This window comes from Trichomonas vaginalis, chromosome I (assembly GCF_026262505.1).
Source record: "Trichomonas vaginalis G3 chromosome I, whole genome shotgun sequence".
Lineage (NCBI taxonomy): Eukaryota > Parabasalia > Trichomonadida > Trichomonadidae > Trichomonas > Trichomonas vaginalis.
In genome coordinates this window covers 10,319,389-10,339,698 of record NC_067203.1, presented here as the reverse complement: position 1 = coordinate 10,339,698, position 20,310 = coordinate 10,319,389, and the positions used below count along the sequence as shown (strand labels likewise).

Genomic DNA, 20,310 nt, shown 5'->3' with positions numbered 1-20,310 from the left:
ATTACATACATTTATCTAACAATTAAAGGATGTTTGTGGTTTCAATATGATATCGAAAAAAATTTGTAAACTTTAGAAATGAGCGAAGCCCTGAGGAGTATTCAGTTATTACTCAGGGATCCTGATAATAGAATATGCGCAGACTGTAAAGCAAAACAATCAGAATGGGCTTCAACAGGCCTTGGTGTTTTTATTTGTATCGATTGCAGTGGTGTTCATCGATCATTAGGAACACATATTACGTTAGTTCGTTCTTGCACATTAGATTCATGGTCAATGAATAGCGTTAGAAGAATGCAAGCCATTGGAAATAAAATTGCAAACCAATATTGGGAAGCAAACTTGACAGATGATGTTAAACCACCTGGTGCAGGAAACATATCAGAAATTACACGATACATCAAATTAAAATACATAACGAAGAAATGGGCAGCAGAAGGTTTGTCTCCAAATCAAATAATTGACAATGCAAATCAACCACAGCCTAAACAGCAACATTTCAATGTTAATAAGCATCACCACAAACAAGAGAAGAAACAGCAAACTCTTGCTGAGAGAATAAAGAGTATGAAAAATAAAAATCAAACGCAAATTTCCCATAAAGTCCATCCACTCGAGAAATTTACGCCAAAACAAGAAAGAGATCCATTTGATGATGAAGGACCTTTCTCGGCTCAAGAAGAGAGCCAAACAATTCAAAAAACAAATGTTGCCAATACAGTTTCTGAAAAAACCGAAGAAAATACATTTGAAATCAATAATAATCAAGACAACAAGCCAAAATCTCGTGATTTTTCTCAAATAAATCAAAACTTAAATCAATTATCAAATTTAACTCCGACAGAAACCGTACAATCAGAAAAAGAATCCACTGAAATACATACAACTGATAACTCTCCTAAAAATGAAAAGGAGGAAATTGATCCGTTTGATGATGACGATTTCTTCTCTGAACCAAAGCCAAAATCAGCAGCTGCAAAGATGATTATGATGGGACAAAATCCTGCGTTAATACAGCGTAATAAGTCGACAACTACAATACTCAAAAAAGAAATACAACAAAAGAGCGAATCTTTGCCACCGCAAAGGCCAATGTCCGCCCAGCAGCGCCTTGAAAACTTCTTCAACGAGGAAACAGAGCGATCTCCAATTGCTCAAAAACCAAATATTATCAGATCTGGGAACAGATTCAAGAAAGCTAAAGCAGAGGAGTCTAAAAACAAACCATCGTATAGGATCCAACAAAAAATTGAACGCAGGAAGCGTCAAGTTGGACTTCAGAAACAAAATTTAGAAGATGACGATGATTCATCTCATGAACAGCTAATATGAGCTAAGAGGATACACTTACTATTCTTTTTGAAAATTTATATTCATTTTTCTTTCTAATTATGATTAAATTGTTTGATATGTAATTATGAACTAAATATTATGTTTGCAAATTTAACGTATGTTTCCAAAAAGAGAAAATAACAAACTTAATCATTAATAATATAACAAATAACAAACAATTTATTAAAATGTATTTTCATGAATTAAAATTCATATCTTTCAAGTGGAGAAGTATCTATTTCCCATTTCTCAGGGACAATTGAATGAGTATATAAACCAACTGCTATACAGCGTTGACCTTTAGAACTTTTAGAAGTTTTCTTCGGCTCAGGCGGTGGAGGTGAAGGATGCTGAGGAGTGAGTAATGGAGGAATGCTAATTTGTGAATTATTCTTTGGTGGCGGGGTTTGATTAATTATATTTCTGACAAAACGTTCATTTATACTTGAAATAGTTTCAGAACTTTTATGTGTATCTGTGTTAGATGCTTTAGATTGCTTATCCACATTCCTTTGTGGATTAACCCTATTAACACGTGGAGTTTCTAATCTTGGATGAGTTGAGAAAGCTAGTACAATCGGGTCTGATGAATTCAATTGTATCAGTTGCCATTGTTGTGGAATAGGATTTTTATCAAATTCTGAAAGAACGGCATTTTTATCATGAGGGTCCCATAGAACCGTTTTCCATGATGCTATTTTTAATTGGAGTTCTACTATACTTATTCCTAATACCTCTGAAAGAATATTTAAATTAGTGGCAATATAATTTCCTAGTTGTATTAATCCGATACTGTAAAGGCAATTGTGTTTGGATTGAGATTTATTTATGATTAGTTTGATCACCCAAGAAAGAGAATAGGACATATCATCATAGGGTTTATCAGAAAGTTGCGCTAATTTTAAGATTGAATGAATGAATATAATTAGGGTCGAATCGTTGTTGAAATGAACTACGTTTTCTATAATAGGAAGATTCGATTTCAGTAAAGAACTCATTCTAAAATCTTGTCACTTTTCATTTATAAATAATACGAAATCAATTCAAATTTGTGACAAAAATACCGACAAAACGTCAAAATTTTTGAACAATAATGATTTCATCTAAACAACTTCAAGATTCCCAAGAAAACTTATCAGTTTCGAATGAAAATCAAATACCTAAACGAATTTATATTAGTGAAGAGAATATTAAAGCAGTCTTCGTGAATTATTTTCAAGATCCAACAGATGAAACAGCATTTCAAGTTTTTACTTTGCTTACTCAATCAGATGGAGATCTACTAGACGAATTTTTACCTCAAATCGAACGTTTATTTGAAAATTTAGCACAAAATGAAATAATTATCAAAAAATCTAATAAAATCCTAATGAGTTTACTGGAACATAATCAATCATCAGAAAATGTTGTGTCAAAGCTAGTTGATTTAAACTACATCAATTATTTAATAAATTATATTACATCGGCATATTGTTCACAAGTTCTTGGGATGATAATAGATTCACAACCATCTATTATTGAGTTAGTAAGTGATGATACCATTGAAAACGTTTTAATGAATCTAAATCAAGAAAATGATTTTGAATCTTATTTGGCTTTCTTGTTTTATATTGAAGACACAAACAATGAACGAATTCTATCAAAAATTCCATATTTTATTGAAAAATTAATATCAATTTTATTAATTTCAAATGATCCAAGTTTTGTTGTAGCCATTGTTTCATGTATATCAATATTTATAGGTAAAGAGTATGAAATTACTCAAAATCTTGATGAAGCACAAAAATCTTCTCAAATTTTGCTTGAAACTTTGCAAAAAACAGAATATTGCTCTGACTATCTTCAAGCGCAATTGATCTTCATACGTTTTTGTGGAAAATTCATTGATAATGATACATTTTCTCAAATTATTAAATCAAGTCTTGAAAGTGATTCAGAGTTAGTAAATAATCTTGCGATTACAACACTTTATGAGATATCAGATAAGATACTTAACCAATTAACATCTGAAGAATTCGCTTCTATTCTACTGAACAAATCATTTTCAACACAAAATGAAATAGTAAGACTTAATTTACTTTGTAAAATATATATTGAATCAGATAATAATAAATTTAAAGAATATCTGTTAGAATCTCAGCTATTAGAAACAGTTTGTTCATCTTTTGAATATATCACCCAATATAGCCAGATTGTTGATATATTAGCTTTTATTGCAGATCTAACAACAGAAGAAACATTAAGAGAAAAAGTTTTCGATCTTTTTGATGAAAATGATATCATTAATTTATTGGATGAATATTTACAAAGACAAGATAAAGATGAAACTTGTACTGAATTGGCAGAGTTAATAATCCAAAGCTATGACAAATTTGCACAAAATGTATGAAGTAGTTATAAGGAACATTCGTAAAGTGATGGAATATCAAACAATGTTGAATGTTTCAATCATTTGTTAAAATCATTATACATTCCACAATAATATAAATTTAAGAGTGTAACAAAATCTATACTATATGAATTGATTGCATATTCCGAAATTCCATGCATTTATAATCTGGAATGAGGATCTTGCTTAAGCATTAAAAATTGAAAGAGTTGATTTATCAATTCCAAAAATAAAGTAAAAATTCTTTAGAAAATATGCTATAAAATTAAACTTAAGGGTGCACTGTAATAGGTTTGACACTCCCACTTTTTTTCCTTGGTTTCGAGATATTTTTCCATGATTTTTATGGATATGATATATGGTCATATAGTAATATATGATCAATCAAAATATTTAAAAAATATTTACTCAATATGGAAATATAAGAAAAAAAGTTTAGCCTTAAACTCTAATTGATCGAAATTGAGGGCTTTGGCAAACCGACTACAGTGCACCCTTAAGAGTGCACTTACCATTTTCTGACATGCTCTTGCAAAATCAATTTATTCGACTTTAGGTAGCTTAGAAAATTTGGACCTAAAGCTTGAGTGTCAAAAAATTGAGAGATGTCAGAAAGTGATAATTGAATTCATGCTATATAAAGTTTTCGAATTAATTTGAGTATAAAACATAGGGATATGGTCATTCACGAAAGTGTATCTATCACAATTAATAAAAGATATCGTTAATTAAATGTAATTAATTGAGAAATGCCATAAGGAGCGGAGAAACTTCAATCGAAATTCTCTTTTCACATAATTTAATTACTCAAGAGAGATGTGCTATCGTTTACATCCTCTATCTGAAAGTTTCAATTGAACAAGTAATCTGAAAAAAATAAAATACCTAAGCAAATCAGTAATTTTTAAATTTCCAGCTTAATATATGTAATTTGACTATGAAACACAATAGTCACTGTTGTGTACTGTGATAATGAAGTTTCAACCCCATGATGAATGACAATATGGCGACATCATTTATTATGAATCTAAAAATTTCAAATAAAATTTTAAGTTTGCCCAATTTTACGCAATGCATTGTGATTTAGAGATCATTTGTCTAAATAATCAAAAGTGACAAAAAATGAATATTGAACTATTTCTTCCTTATGAAAAGGACGGTAGCATTGTTAATCAGGAAGTACGTATGTTCGTTGAAAGATCGATACGTTCAGGTTGGGATGGTGTCGTTTTAACTACAAATGTTCGCACAATGAAAAATGTTCCTCCACCCCCTGAACCAGTACAAATATCAGCAGAAGCAGAAGCGATAATACAACGTAGGCATTCACTCTTTTGCTTATCAGATTATCCAACTTTTCCACAATTTACTCGTTTAAATCTCGAAACAGATAGTGTCGATGAAGTTCATGCATTCATGCGTCAAATGCCATCATTGGGATATAGTTTATACTCAGTAACACCATTAAATGAACAAATTTTCAAAATGGCTTGCCAAACAATGGATATTGATATTATTTCTCTAGATTTACCAGCTTATATGCCAAAAAAGAAATGGAAAGATCTTAAAGGCGCAGTAAATCGTGGAATTGCTGTTGAAATAAGATATTCACAATTTTTAAAGTCTCTGCAAATGCGACAAGATTTAATAAGTGCGGCCAAATCCTTAACATTTGTTCTAAGGAGAAGGAACATTCTGTTAAGTCATGGCTGCCTTGATACAGATTTAGTCAGATCTCCCTCAGATGTACATAATATTGCAGCTCTACTCAATATTAAACACCCAGAAAATATTACGAATTCAATACCTAAAAAAGTTCTCTCGAAAGGACTTTCTAGAAACACTTTCTCTGGTATTGCAAGAGCAATGAAACCAATTGAAGAAAGTTCAACTGATGAAGAAGATGACTTCATACCTATTACTATTCAAACAATTTAATATTTATTTTCTTTTTTTTTTCCTACCACAATAGAATGTTTTGTAAACTTTATTCTATATTACATCTAGCTTATTTTCACTTATAGTATTGTTACTGCATCCAATAAAAAGTCCTAAATTTTATATCGGCTGAAAAAAGAAATTGAACGAAATAATTCTATTAATTAAATATAACCCTTTATCCATATTCCAAGAATCAATTAATTTAGAATGATTGGCAAAAAATCTTGAATAAATCAAGTATCTTGATGAAAATTCTATGGTTATCGGCTTTTCCATTGTTACAGCATCATTTCATATCCATGGATTTAAGTAAAATGCAAATAAGACTTTTGTAAAAATTATTAATGTCCGACCAAGACGTTAATTCAAGCAAATACTACAAATTACGAAGTATCTACAAATACTACATCGATTCATATCTTGCATTGTATCAGCTAAAAACGGAAAACGAAGGAGAATTAAACAAAATTTACAAAATTATCAAAACAGAATTGATTGATTCAAAGAAATGTCCATCTCAAATAATTATGAACTATATTTTATGTATCATTCCGTACAACAATCGATTTGCAAAGTCATATTTATTTCTTGCCAAACTCATTTACGATGAATATCATGTGGAAGAAGTCAACAATCTCCCATTTATTCTAAACTTCCTGTTTTATAAAGAATATGGAATTAAATTACATAAATCTGCTGATTTTGATAAAGATCATTCAGAAAATTTCGAAATTCATGCGGAAAATACAATTTACACAGCAATTATGAATAATGACTTAGAAAGATTCATACAATTCACTGAAAAAGATGGATTTGATAAAAATCAAATTATTGAAAGCGAATTATATCCATATTCTAATAACGGATATTCATTGCTTGAATTATGTTGTTACCATGGAGCGGTTGATTGTTTCAAGTTATTAAGAACAAAATTCAGCTCAGAAATAACTGAAACATGTCTAAAATTTTCATTTTTAGGAGGAAATTCTGACATTATGAGTGAATGTTTGAAATATCACGAGCCAGATATGAAATGCATGGAATATGCAATTATCTCACACAACATAGATTTTATTACATTCTTGGTGAATGAATACAATATAGAGATCAATTTAGAATATTGTGGACTATACAATAATCTTGAATCCTTTTTAGTTTATTTCGATCAAACTAATGATATTAACAAATGCTTTGTTTATTCACCGATATTTAATATTCCGTCCCTTTTGGAATACTTCCTTTCACATGGTGCTAATATCAATGGAAAAGATAAATATGGAGATACCGCACTTCATATGGCAGCATGGAAAAATAGTAAAGAAACTGCTGAATTTCTTATTTCTCATGGTGCTAATATCAATGAAAAAAATAAAAATGGAGAAACCGCACTTCATACTGCAACATGGGAAAATAATAAAGAAACTACTGAATTTCTTATTTCTCATGGTGCTAATATCAATGAAAAAAATAAAAATGGAGAAACCGCACTTCATACTGCAACATGGGAAAATAATAAAGAAACTGCTGAATTTCTTATTTCTCATGGTGCTAATATCAATGAAAAAAATAAAAATGGAGAAACCGCACTTCATACTGCAACATGGGAAAATAATAAAGAAACTGCTGAATTTCTTATTTCTCATGGTGCTAATATCAATGAAAAAAATAAAAATGGAGAAACCGCACTTCATACTGCAACATGGGAAAATAATAAAGAAACTGCTGAATTTCTTATTTCTCATGGTGCTAATATCAATGAAAAAATAAAAATGGAGAAACCGCACTTCATAATGCAGCATGAAATAATAGTAAAGAAACTGCTGAATATCTCATTTCACATGGTGCTAATATCAATGAAAAAAATAAATTTGAACAAACTGCACTTCGTATTGCAGAAATATATTATCATGAAGATATGATGAAACTTCTTATTTTGCATGGCGCGAAAAAATAATGTTCTTACATAAGATATTTATCTTTATTTTTTCTGGTATTTTCAAGATAGAATTTCATTAGAAATAATATAATTAAGAATGCAGACTCGGTAAAAATATCAAATGATTCAATTTCAAATATCAAATTTCTAAAAATCATTAATAATGCCACCATTTTATTTCAAAAATGTATAGAAACTAAAATATAGCATTCTCTTGCTTCTTTCAGACTTAAATAATGCAAATTTTACTAATTTTTTTTCAAAATTTTGTTCATCCAAGAATTGCCAAGCTTGGCTTTTGGCAGTTCCGACATCCTTAATATAATATAAAATAAAATTAAAAAAAATTAAGGGCGCAGTTACCACTTTCTGACATTCTCTCAATTTTTTTGGCATTATAATTTTGGGAATGAAATTTTAATGAACACTATTGTTGAATTATTGGATTATGATTTCATGCATTTTCAATTATTACCACTCATCAATTAGAAAAATCGTAATGTTTTGAAATAACTAATAACACAAACATTTTAATTTTATTATCAAACAATATAATACTAAAATTCTCCAAATTCACGAGGATTTCTAGATTCTGATATATAAGCATCGATATCAAATCCAGGTTTCAGATTTGTACGATCAATATTACCTTCAGATTTCACAGCATCAACAATTCTTTGCGTACACCATACCATTCTTTCAACATCACAAGGAATTGGTTCAGAAAAGTGATGTTCCATATTCAAATGTGTGACACCGATCAAATAAATGTTAGAACCGATTGCCAACTGCAGATTTGGTCGATCAAGTTGTCTCGTGAACATTACACACATTCCTGTTTTATTCGGCATGAATATGGAATTGTATAACATTGATCCACTCGGAGACACAATGACTTTAAATGTCATCCATAATTTACATGTATAATCCCAATCCCCGTAAGGTTTATCAATTAATTCCCATTCTTTTCCTGGATCAATTGTAGTGTTCGCTTTAAGAGCAGCAAGAAGTTCTTCTTCATTGTGGATACGCCTAGATTCTCCTTTTGGTCTGTTGAAAACAACAAAACGCGTGGCTTTGTCTTTTGTGTTATTGAATCTTTCAAAAACAAGTTCGCGCATTTTGTAGATACCATAAACTGTGTAACCATGCGCAAATGCATGATTTGCTACTACGTATAGTTTTCGGACAAAATATTGCTCACCACTCTCAAATTTGATCAATGTAATGTTAAGATGTAAGAAATCTATTAATCTTTGGGTATTTTGATAATAGTGAAGAGGAGCAAACGCATAGGCTCCTTTTCGTAACACTTCTCTTGGAACAAACATTGTGGCGCATAGAAAATCGTGGATATTATGACCCCACATTAAAAAGTTTTGTCTGTATTGAATGGCAGTATCAATAGTACCAACTGTAGTTTTTGCTTCATAAACAGCGCTGTCAAAAGTGGCAGTTCTTATGGCTTTATTATGTAAAAAGGCAGATTCGCCAGCGTAAAGCATATTTTCGAAATAGGCAATGTAACAATTTGACATACCTGCATATCTTTGAACAACTTCTGCTACTTCTGTGCTCCTATCAGTTGTAGCTAATGAATTATTTAATACGCTTGGGTCTAATTTGTAGATATTGTGCTCTAATGTTATGTAAGGAAGCTTATAAAACATGATTTTCGGTTTTGGTCCGGTTTTTAAAGGAATTGCTATAAAATCTCCATAAAGATTGAAACCTTCTGCAGTGTTTATTGTGAATAAAATAAGTTTTACGTAGACAAGGATTGACACTGCAGTTAAAGTATAAAATATGCGGGCGGAGACTCCTGAATTTACCCACATTTATCTATCCAAATCTGTAAAACAGATTTTTGAAATTTTTGACATTTTGAAATCCAATTTCATTCATTGAATAAATAAGGAAAACAAATTGCAAAATAGAAGTTAAATATTGATATCAATTCAAATTATATTGGATTTCAACGTATTATTGATCTTCAGGTGAAAATAAACTTTTTATAAATAGTTCTATTAGTATATTAGCTATATCATAAACTCACAGCTATGTTCTTTAACATACTTTAATGCTCTGAAAATCGGGAAAGTGTAATTTGATACTAAAGCTTTAGTCATATTGAGGTCATAACTACTTTCATGACAAATTTGTAAAATTGATTGCTCAGGTAGCTATGGTACCTTCAATAAAAATTTACGGACCCTAATAAAATTGAAAAATGGATATGATTTTTACAATCAGCATTTTCTTGCTATACTAATCGTATTAATAGTAATTTCTGCAGCAAAACAATGCTGTTCCGTATTATCTTCCACTGTACATAGTTAAATATTGCCTGTATCGCTTAAACTTCGGAGTTTGACACTAATTTATCTCATGTATAAAATTTTTTGAGTTGAAAAAGTGACATTTTGAGAGCAAACAGCTGCTCAAAATAACTTCATTTGGCATGCTTAGGACCATTTCGAAATGATGTTAAACAGTAATTAATTCCTTAATGATACATGTTGAAAAAATCTATTTGGTCAAAAAAATATGGCGTAACAAGATTATAGAGTAATAATTTCAAAAACTTGATTTAATTATGAAATGATATTATATTTAGCTATTCTCAGTTCACATAGTTGATTGTGAACAACATTAATAGTAAACTCTGAATTAGGAAGCAATTCATTGAGTTGATGCCAGAAATTTACTTTTTAAGCTTATTTCACGAGTTATTTGTGAATTATTATTGTAGTTCTATTTATATGCTTTCGATTCATTAATTAAAACTTGTATTCAATATCCAATTTTTGATATGAGACGAATGATTTGTTTTCCTAAAATGGCAATCAAAATTTATTTTTTCGTTGGATGTGCTTCCATACTCATATGCATTAAAGCGATTAATGATATTCCAGAAATCAAAGATTCATTTCTTTTATTTTATCTATCTCAACCGAAAATCACAAGAAATGAATGGTTGAGATGGATAAAATACACAATGATTACTCGTGAGCCAAATGAAAGCGTAAATTTTTCGAAAATTACTTTAAAACCATATAAAGATACCATTAGGATACCAAATAATTATTCAACACAGTCATTAGTACATGTATCGCTAATTCCTGATGCATACTATCAAAGAAAAATGATAATTCAAAATGATACTTTAATCAAATTATTTGCCTTTGAGAAAGCAAATATTTTAGCACCAATCAAACGAACTACCCATTGTTTTGATGAATTAGTTCATTATGTACAAATATGGACTATGATATTTGTACCGAAAGATTTGATGGAAAGAGGTATCATTGTTCTGAGACCAAAGCTTCATTATAAAGCTACGTATGATTTTTGTTCGATATCTTGGATTAAACATAACTTTTGTTACTCTCAAAGATGATGAACAATTTTTTGTAAGAAAATTATGGGTAATTCATACATTAGAACTAGCCCATGGATATACGAGCGGAGGGATACATAGAATTAGAGAAATTGTCTTTCAAAAAGAAGATTACAAAAAAATTAAACCAGAAAGATATGTTGTTGCAAATAGGCCACGAAGATCTGGTAGATTTATATATGAGGTACGTACTCTTGTTAAATCTCTCAATGAGAATACAATTATTGAGAAAGGTTGCAAATGGATAAGAGACGACAATTTTTATGGAATATCTTTGATGAGAATCGTAAAATTTTGGATGTCACTAAAGATATTAGTAACTGTTCAAGGTTCTGGAATCTACAATGCAATTTTCATGCATGAAAAAACAGGAATGGTTTTGTTATTTTCATCGAGTGCTGATGGACCAAACGTACAATTATGTAACCATCTTCATATCTTCATGATTGGAGTCGTTCATCCAGATCGAGACATTATTTCGAGAAAACCTCAACTAACCAATTATACAGATATGATAAAGTATACTCAGAGGGTTGTTGATGCAGTCAATCATGGCTCTTGGACAAATCTTGAAGGTTTGAAAAGATTTTTAGACCCATCATATCCTATTGCTAATATTACAGAATTTATATTAACATATAACGACTATATAAGGCATTGGTGATTAGTTTTCATTCAATAAATGAAATTGCAAAATACAAATCCAATTTTGTTTCAAAAAGCAAATAAAATAAGAAAGAATAGTATCTTATTTAGGAACACTATAATATTATTCGGCAGTTTCTTAATATTATTCTGCTGCAGCATGAAGTGTAGTTTGTCCATCTTCATCTTTTTCATGGATATATGTGCCATGTGAGATGAAATATTCACATTGGATGAAATATTCACATATATATACATATGTCCTTAAGGAGACATTTACGCATATCTGAAAACCGGTTTATTAATTCAAATTTCTGAAAACAGTTATAAAATATTATTACATGTAGATTTCATGCATGAAGAAGGTAGAGTATGTAAAATCATAGTTCAAAATTAGAATGAAAGTATATATAGATAAAAATAGAATTTATTCATCAGGAGAATTTAAATTAAAGTAAAAATGAATTTCAGTTTTCATCCACAAGATCGATGAGTTTATAAACTGCGTGACAAAACCATACTAATTACTCCCTCTAACAAATCGAGATTCACCTAGGTTTTGTCACGTAGTTTTGTAAAATCTCATTCAATAATCATATGAAAGAGATTTTTTTATTTTACAAAAAAAATACGTTAGTTACACCTAGAGTCTTTTTCTAGAGATCCTTTTTAGATTTTGAAACAATGATAAGATAGAGTATGATCAATGTATGCTATATTTAAGTTTATTCATAAAAACATCAATTCTATCATAGAGAAAAAGTACATTTAAGTGTAAAAATTTAAAAACACATTTTATATAAACAAATTAAACAACAGGACGTGAGTTTTTAATAAACTCAGCTATATCATTTCTTCCTCTTTTAATTGCTAAATCATAAGGAGTTCTCTTCTTTTTGTCGCAAATTTGAGTATCAACTCTTTTATCTGACAAAATTATCTTCACATTTGTTATTTCACCACTTTCAACAGCTTTGTGTAATGGTGATTGTCCTCTTTTGTCACAAATATTTACATTTAAGTTTTTGTATCTCATTAACTCTTGTAATCCTTTGTCGCTTCCGTATTCCGCAGCCAGATGCAAAGGAGTAATTCCCCAGTCATCAGCGATGTTCGGATCAACACCTTCCGCTCCATTTAATATTGATAAAATAGAAACTTTGGATTTAAAGGCCGCCCAGTGCAGAGGCGTCCATCCGAAGTTCTCTCGCTGCATTACATCAACACCATTTGATAAACAGTATAAAAGAATGTCAACATTTCCTGAAATTACGGCTGCGTTGATAAGAAGATAACCAAGCTTATCTGGCTTAGTTATATCTGCTTTATCAAGCTTAACAAGGTTATAAAACAACTCATATCTGAAGTAAGAAGTTGAAATTTGCAATGATGTCTCAACTTCAACGACTTTTCTTGTTAGAAGGTCATAAAAGTCCTCACAATTGGAAGCGATGATGAAACTGGGCAGAAACATGTATTTTAAGTCTCTTGCGCTCAAATCAAATTTTCCAAGTTGGAGAATCTGGAAACAACGGGTTGCAGAATGGATAGGGCAAGCATGCGCAATGTTTGGACGATTGTGCATGATAATACAAGGGTCGTAGATCTCTGGTTCAATGCGAGTTGTCAATGTATCGTCAGGATTCAACATTAGCTCGGAAAGCTGTTTGTAATCATCATTAATAATTATTTGGCGTACTTTGTATACACTTTTATGCTCTTCAATTGATTCCCTCATAAATTTCCAATTATTTTCTCGGTATTTTTTGAGATTTTTGAACCAATTGCTGAAAGCCTTTGGGAAGAAGCAGTTCTGCGTCTCATTCTTTACCATATTCTTGATATTTTGGTAAAATTCCGGATCAGATTTTTCAATTTCAGGAGCGAAGTAACAGAACAAGATTGATATGAATCTTTTGACTGTTTGGTTACTCATGAAGAGATTTCTAATCCTAGAAACTATGTTTTCATCAGAATATGCTCCCAATTTTTTCAAAAAGTAAAGAGTTGTAACTACAGGTACTTTTGCAGGGTAGCAGTTCTCATCATCATTAACTGCGAAGAAGGATTCAAGAAGAAAGTCCTTAATTTGAGGAGATTGTTTGATTAAGTCAAAAATCAATGTTGCGTAATCATTTATGTTCCTATAATGTACTCTTGAGATATACATAATGTTTTCTACAAGAATATCCCAATATTCAGGAGATTTGACAAAAATTGAATCTGAAATATAAGAAGCAACTAATTCTGCTGAAGTAACCTTCATACAAGTCAACAGTTTCTGCAGATGAATGATTTGGGCTGCATAGAACCTAGAATTTTCGCATAAAAGCTCACAATCAGCGTTTGAATAATAAATTTGCTTTTTTGAAGGAAAAGGAGATAGTGTGTAATTAAATGGAATCAACTTATCACTCTTGAAGTCAAATGTCCCTTCTGGAGGCGGTCCTCCTAATGTTTGGACCACATCTTTGAAAATTCTTGAATCAGGATTGAAAAAGCAGAGATCCCATAATGTATATAGCTGAAAAACAATTTCTTCCATGGTTGGCCTCTCTTGTGGGTTCTGTTTCCAGCATCTTTCGATCAAACTTTGAATTTTAATTGGAATTATATCAGGAATGTTGACTCTTTCACCGGAAACAGCAAGCTCTGAAAAAGGACCATTCAAAATCTTCCTTCCCATTGAAAATTTCAACGTGTAGAAACTAAATAACAAAGTTCCGAAAGCATAAATGTCGGATTCCTTTGTTGGAGGGGATCCTTGGTACAATTCAGGGGCGATATAAACACTGGACTTCAAGGAAGCGTCTTTTCTGGCATTCCTTACGATGATTTGAAATGGAGCGTAATCTGCAACTTTTATATACATATCATGAGAAACGTAAATGGATTTTGTCTTGAAATCACCGTGAACTATGTTATTATCATGAAGATATTTCAATCCGACTGCGGCGCTAAATAATAAACAAATTTTGTTTGTCGAATTGATTTTAAATTTGGTAAGTTCGAGGAAAGCTGGCATATTTTCTTCATCATCGTCTACTAGAATTGGTAAGTTTCCGTTGTCAATGTAACCAACAATTGTTTTGATTGCAGGGTGATGCAGAGATGCAAGGTACTTGATTCTAGGAAGCCAATTTTCCTCATTTTTGAACTTTGGATTGGGAATTTTGATGGTTGTTAATGTATATTTCTTTTTTGTGACTTTGTGAATTACTCTGTCAACACGAATGAATTTTCCATCCCTAACATTCGATTTCTTCTCAAAATCATCTGACCGAAATTGAAATTCTGACTCGGTTTCGGTCATGATGAAATCCGAATATTTCCCAAAAAAATTGACACTTAAATTTTTGACAAAATTTTCAATTCATGATCTGCTAGATTTCTGACACAATTCATATATACAAGAAACAGATAAAATATGTGAGCAAACCCACTAATACAATAGAGTCTCATTCTGAAAAATATGTCAGTTTTGCCATCAGTCGAAATTGTCAGACAGCATTCTCTTACAAAGCTGTGGCTATTTTATTCCAATTTTGGGAAAAAATTAGTGTGTAATATATGATTTATTTTGGAACTACACAAACATTGGACTCACTGGGTGCAAAGTTACATTCAATATTTTTAACAGAAATTTTAAAAATTCATGGGGTTATTAATCATATAATAACAAGATGAATAAAGATTAAAACTCTATTTGATTTGCCTCATTTATTAAACATTATACTTGTGACTAGCCAATTTAAATTACACCCTTATGTGATGAATTTTTTAACATGAAAAAGCAGAATGATGTTTTAGGAATGTTTCTAGAAATAAAACATTATTTTTTTAAGAAAACTCTTACATCGCTTAAATATAAAGAGAACATGATATTATCCTGTTTACCAAAGTTATAATTTATTCATAAATTCATTCCATGATGTGCGAAATCTCTTGCAATTGGACGTATATATCCATTTATTTTCTCATCTGCACCATTGGAAATTAGTATTTGAATTACTTCTTTACAATCTTTTGCTGCTGCATAATTAAAAGCACTTCTTCCAAACATATCTTTTGTATTGATATCAATTTTATGCAAAAGAAGAAGTTCAACAATTTCTTTACTTTCTGCTGCATAATGAAGAGCAGTTTTTCCATAGTATTCTTTTGAATTAATATCAGCACCATTATTAAGAAAACATTCACAAAGAGATGGAATATGGAAGCTTGGCGAATAAACAAAACAAGTGTTAATTTGATTCGTTAAATCTAAATAAACTAAAAATGCTTGAAGATTGTGGAGTTTTACACACTGTTCTAAATCAATTTCTAACTTGTATTCATTAACCAAGAAAGTAACAAAGTCAATATTATGCGAACAAATTGCAAAGAACATGCAATCTTGATCTGGTTTATGCTTTTTCAAGCATTCACTCATTATCTCTGGATTTCCACTCAAAAATGAAAATCTTAGACAAATAATAGTAATTTCAGAGTTGTATTTCGATCTTAATATCTTAAAACAATCTACAGCACCATGATAACAACATAATTCAAGTAATGAATGAGCGGCTTTAGAAAATGGATATAATTCGCTCATTATTTTTTGATTTTCATCAAATCCTTCCCTTTCTGTGAATAATATAAATGATTCTTTGTCATCATTCATAATTGCCATGTATATTGTGTTTTCTTCATGAACTTCTAATGAATATTTTTGGGAATCATAAAATCTGAAAAATATTTTATCATATTCATTGAAGTTAATCCCATATTCTTTAAATACAAAATAGTCAAAAACATATTCAATGTCTATTACTTGTTTTACCTGATATTCTTCATATATTTTTTTAAATATAGTCCAATAAGACTTCATGTAACGATTATTGAATTTCGATACAGTCGAAATGATTTTTAATATCTGAGATGGTGAGAAGTAATTAGTTTTGATCAAATTATTTTGGATATTTTTGTAAATCAGGTCAATTTCGTTTTCATCGTAAGCATGCAACCTGTATAGCTCATTGAAAGTATCGATGTAATCTTTAAATGACTCTGCAAGCACGTCATATTGAAGTTTACTGCAATTCATTAAAATTTTGTGTTAAAATCTGTCACTTTTTCATGGAACCAATTTATATCTCAGATAGCGATAGCTCTGATTCAACAAGGAGTTCATCTGATTCACAAGATGATGTTTTGGTTGGTCAACCTATTGTTCATAAAATTAGGCCTGGAATTTGCAAAATTTGTAGAAAAAATCCACTTGATGTCATGTTTCATCCTTGTAATCACTCCACATGTTGTTTTGAATGTTACCAAAAGCTGCCCAAACCAAAAAGATGCCCTTATTGTGATGTAGTTATCACAAAATACGAAAGATTCATTCTCGGATAATCATGTTTGTAATACATATTATATACTAATATGCGACCACGTATTTCAATGAAATTCGTAATAATTAGTTACTTTTTCCGGAATAATTTTTTAAATTCTGGAAATTCTTATTATAATTTGTAAACACAGTTGAACATACAACTTACAGCTTCAATCTAGCATTTACTTACTGTTGTTACTTGTAATTATTTTACAAAATAAAATATTTTTGTTTTTTAATCTAAATTCATTGAGATATTTTCTCTAGCTATTTATTATAGATGTGATTAATATATTCTTCTGTATTTAGAATAAAAAAAGTTATAATTACAAATAAACAAACAAATTTATTGACTTTCTTTCTCACTTGACTTTAAGCAAGAGAGTAATCGCAATTCTAAGTGAGAGAACTCAGGAATTCCTAGATTCTGTGTGACTTTTGCATGAAGTACTTTTAATTTGGTATTAAAAGTGTGCTGAATCAAATCTAAACTCTGGTTAAACTCATCAAATTCTGCATCAGGAGAATCTTGAAATTCATCTTCGCCTCCGTTAAGAATATACTGATAATGGGCATCACAATCATCAAAATATGAATAAATATCTTTGACAAGAGCAATGAATTGGTCAAAAACATCAACAAGTTGCGCAAGAGCAGTTTGTGCTTGAGCAAACTCTTCAGTAAGTAAGAAACCTCTTTTCAACTGATGAAGATATCTTTTATGATAATGAATGATTTGATCAAATGTTGTGGCATTCTGGATTTGAGTTTCCATTTCTTTTCTGTTAGACAAAATTACATCTGAAGAAATCCATTCATTCAATGACGCAGAAGCAAAGAGGAAATTAAATCGCATCCCAGCAATTTTAGAAACGAGATCTGCACCACTTATTGTGTCGCCAATTCCTCCTATATATTCTTCTTCAACAAACAATGGAATTCTATGGAATTTCCATCCATTTGATAAAGTAAGTTGAATCGATCGAATTCTCCAAACGAATTTTGAAAATCTTTCATATAATTTCATTGCTCTAAGACCAACAACAGTTGTTATTGGATCTTTAGTCTTATATACTAAGCTTGCAAGAACATTAGAGTCATTCTTCTTATAATCGAGGTAATTAATTAAATTTTCTCCAGTAAGTTTATTGGTATAACATTTTCCGAAGTCAATACCTTTCAATGCTCTCGTTAGAATGTAAACTGAAGAAATATCATCTGATTCATTAATTGCATAGAACAATGATGTGGCAAAATCACCTCTACAAAAAAGCATGAAATCATTAATAACTTTCAAATGTCCAAGAAGCCAATTCTCCCTGATAATTAAATTAATGACTGCATTCATTGAAGTCATAAGGAAGGAATCTACCATTGATAGATCGAAAAATTTGCCTTTAAATGGAACATATCCTTCATTAAAGTTATTCGTTTTGAATTCTTTAATGAAATTCAAAGCTTTTCCACATGATAATATCATCATAAGAGTTTCTTTGTCGAAAAACTTTGGAGGAATTTTATCAACGACTAATGTATATTGAGTTGTCCACCAACTTGCAGGATCTTTCATCTTGACATTGACAGAATGATCTTCTTCGATGAAAAATTCATGATATGGATCATCAATAATACCGTGAATAACCCAGCTTTGAATGAATTCGAGAATTGCAGAATAACAAGCTTCAGTTAACTTATTAGCCAAATTTGAAACGTAAGGATTTCCATGTCCATTCAAAAGAGCGATTGCTGCCATATAGTTTGAGCTGGATTTGACAATAGAGAAATAGATGAATGTAAGTGCATGAATATTTTCTGTTTCTGGAGTTAAAAGATATGATTGTAGTTGAATTAATGTTGTTTTTTCATAATTGTATTTGGAAATATATTCAATATATTTAGAAACTTCGGACATGATATGAATTGAAAGTGTTTGACCTACGATTCCTGTAAGTTTTTCTCGAGATTGAGATAATTCATGGATGCATTGAACTGTTGATAATATTTTCAATGTAACTTTAAGAAATTGTGGTGATATTTCTGAACTTATAACAAATTTCCCATCTTCGTACTTGATAGTATTACCATTTCCGCATTGGAGAAGTGTTATCAGTTCAAAAATTAAATCTTTTTCGCTAATTGCTAATGAAAATCTCTTTCTTTCTGGAGGTAATTGTATATCTTTAGTCGGCTTTTCTGATCTCGCTAGTAAATCAATAATTTTTAAAATCGGATGAGGTTTCGATGAAATAGTATTTTGGATTTGAGTTAATTTCTGCCTACTTTCATCAGAAAGGAGTCCTTTCCATTTTCTAGAGTAAAACTCAATATTTTTATTACTTGTTTGAAAAATTTTAGCTTGAAAAATAACAGAAGCATATTCCATAGCATGAGTAAGCTCCATTTCATCCTTTGTTTGAAGAATATGCTTTGCTAGTTTTAAAATAAGCTTTTCTTCAGGAGGATTCATAACAGAGTTTATTTTTTAAACGTGCACTTTATGAAATTCTTTTTGATAAAATACATAACACATGATCACGTAAATCATAGTTAAATATAATTTCTAAAGATCGAAATCTAAATCTTAAGTTTTAAGGAAATTTTAATTTCGAAATCTTCAAAACTCCTATTAATAAAGGCATATAGCAAGTAAAGCATTCTTTCAATGCTGTGGAAGTTGTATGACAACGAAAATTTAATACCAAAAACTTATTCACATTCATATAACAAAACGTAATGAGATTGATTGCATTTCCTTTACGCCAATAGCTATAATACAGACAGCTATTAGGTTAGTCTGACTAATTATTATTTTTCTTTGTATTATATTTTGTTAAGGGTGCACCCGTATGTACGTTTATTTGAGAGGAGGAGGATTACCCTCTCAATTTTGAGGGATTCGTTAGTTTATTTTCTCGATGAATATGCAATAAAATTTGATTTTTACCTTATCAATATACTTCATATAATATACACATGTTCATGTAAAAACTTTTTTCCAAAATCCTCAGGAATTAAGGGATTTTTGAATTTTAAGAATTTTTTTCGAATTTTTTCGAAAAAAAAATATTTTCAGAACAGCCTTAACGGCTAAGATTTAGGAACAATGTTAAGTATCAAAAAGAAAGGAGGTCTGATATAGACAACATATATCGTTGAAGGTTGAAAAAATCTCTAATATTTGAGCCCAAAATTTCAAATTTTAATTTTTTGAAAAAAGAGGCCACCCGTATGTACGTTTATTTGAGAGGAGGAGGAGGATATTTTTGAAAGGGTGAAACATTATGAATATGTTAATT

The 20,310-nt window shown here is 30.3% G+C and overlaps 10 protein-coding genes across 10 annotated transcripts, besides 5 other annotated features; 5 read left to right on the top strand and 5 right to left on the bottom strand.

Moving 5' to 3' along the window:
• Positions 1-78: 78 nt before the first annotated feature.
• Positions 79-1,332, top strand: TVAGG3_0962790 (GTPase activator protein; the record flags this gene model as incomplete). Its single annotated transcript, XM_001328700.1, has 1 exon — positions 79-1,332. One exon carries the CDS (start codon positions 79-81, stop codon positions 1,330-1,332), a length of 1,254 nt encoding a protein of 417 aa, XP_001328735.1.
• A 203-nt stretch (positions 1,333-1,535) lies between these two features.
• On the bottom strand, positions 1,536-2,198 carry TVAGG3_0962780 (uncharacterized protein; the record flags this gene model as incomplete). The annotated part of the gene is made up of 1 exon (XM_001328699.1): positions 1,536-2,198. The coding sequence occupies one exon, from the start codon at positions 2,196-2,198 to the stop codon at positions 1,536-1,538; it is 663 nt and encodes a 220-aa protein (XP_001328734.1).
• Positions 2,199-2,425: 227 nt separating this feature from the next.
• TVAGG3_0962770 (armadillo (ARM) repeat-containing protein family) lies at positions 2,426-3,967 on the top strand (the record flags this gene model as incomplete). The annotated part of the gene is made up of 1 exon (XM_001328698.1): positions 2,426-3,721. One exon carries the CDS (start codon positions 2,426-2,428, stop codon positions 3,719-3,721), a length of 1,296 nt encoding a protein of 431 aa, XP_001328733.1.
• A 30-nt stretch (positions 3,968-3,997) lies between these two features.
• Positions 3,998-4,217: a mobile genetic element.
• Position 4,218: 1 nt separating this feature from the next.
• Positions 4,219-4,250: a mobile genetic element.
• A 593-nt stretch (positions 4,251-4,843) lies between these two features.
• Positions 4,844-5,753, top strand: TVAGG3_0962740 (ribonuclease P protein; the record flags this gene model as incomplete). The annotated part of the gene is made up of 1 exon (XM_001328697.1): positions 4,844-5,659. The coding sequence occupies one exon, from the start codon at positions 4,844-4,846 to the stop codon at positions 5,657-5,659; it is 816 nt and encodes a 271-aa protein (XP_001328732.1).
• A 253-nt stretch (positions 5,754-6,006) lies between these two features.
• TVAGG3_0962730 (ankyrin repeat and SOCS box-containing protein 4 family) lies at positions 6,007-7,581 on the top strand (the record flags this gene model as incomplete). The annotated part of the gene is made up of 1 exon (XM_001328696.1): positions 6,007-7,581. One exon carries the CDS (start codon positions 6,007-6,009, stop codon positions 7,579-7,581), a length of 1,575 nt encoding a protein of 524 aa, XP_001328731.1.
• A 364-nt stretch (positions 7,582-7,945) lies between these two features.
• Positions 7,946-7,978: a mobile genetic element.
• A 39-nt stretch (positions 7,979-8,017) lies between these two features.
• TVAGG3_0962710 (glycosyltransferase family) lies at positions 8,018-9,456 on the bottom strand (the record flags this gene model as incomplete). Its single annotated transcript, XM_001328695.1, has 1 exon — positions 8,156-9,436. One exon carries the CDS (start codon positions 9,434-9,436, stop codon positions 8,156-8,158), a length of 1,281 nt encoding a protein of 426 aa, XP_001328730.1.
• A 1,464-nt stretch (positions 9,457-10,920) lies between these two features.
• Positions 10,921-11,662, top strand: TVAGG3_0962700 (glycosyltransferase family; the record flags this gene model as incomplete). Its single annotated transcript, XM_001328694.2, has 1 exon — positions 10,943-11,662. One exon carries the CDS (start codon positions 10,943-10,945, stop codon positions 11,660-11,662), a length of 720 nt encoding a protein of 239 aa, XP_001328729.1.
• Positions 11,663-12,424: 762 nt separating this feature from the next.
• On the bottom strand, positions 12,425-14,956 carry TVAGG3_0962690 (cysteine S-palmitoyltransferase protein; the record flags this gene model as incomplete). Its single annotated transcript, XM_001328693.2, has 1 exon — positions 12,452-14,956. One exon carries the CDS (start codon positions 14,954-14,956, stop codon positions 12,452-12,454), a length of 2,505 nt encoding a protein of 834 aa, XP_001328728.1.
• Positions 14,957-15,257: 301 nt separating this feature from the next.
• Positions 15,258-15,378: a mobile genetic element.
• Positions 15,379-15,556: 178 nt separating this feature from the next.
• Positions 15,557-16,306, bottom strand: TVAGG3_0962670 (protein of unknown function (DUF3447); the record flags this gene model as incomplete). The annotated part of the gene is made up of 1 exon (XM_001328692.1): positions 15,557-16,306. One exon carries the CDS (start codon positions 16,304-16,306, stop codon positions 15,557-15,559), a length of 750 nt encoding a protein of 249 aa, XP_001328727.1.
• A 1,012-nt stretch (positions 16,307-17,318) lies between these two features.
• Positions 17,319-19,490, bottom strand: TVAGG3_0962660 (microtubule nucleation by interphase microtubule organizing center; the record flags this gene model as incomplete). Its single annotated transcript, XM_001328691.1, has 1 exon — positions 17,361-19,481. The coding sequence occupies one exon, from the start codon at positions 19,479-19,481 to the stop codon at positions 17,361-17,363; it is 2,121 nt and encodes a 706-aa protein (XP_001328726.1).
• Positions 19,491-19,848: 358 nt separating this feature from the next.
• Positions 19,849-20,310: part of a mobile genetic element that runs on past the window's edge.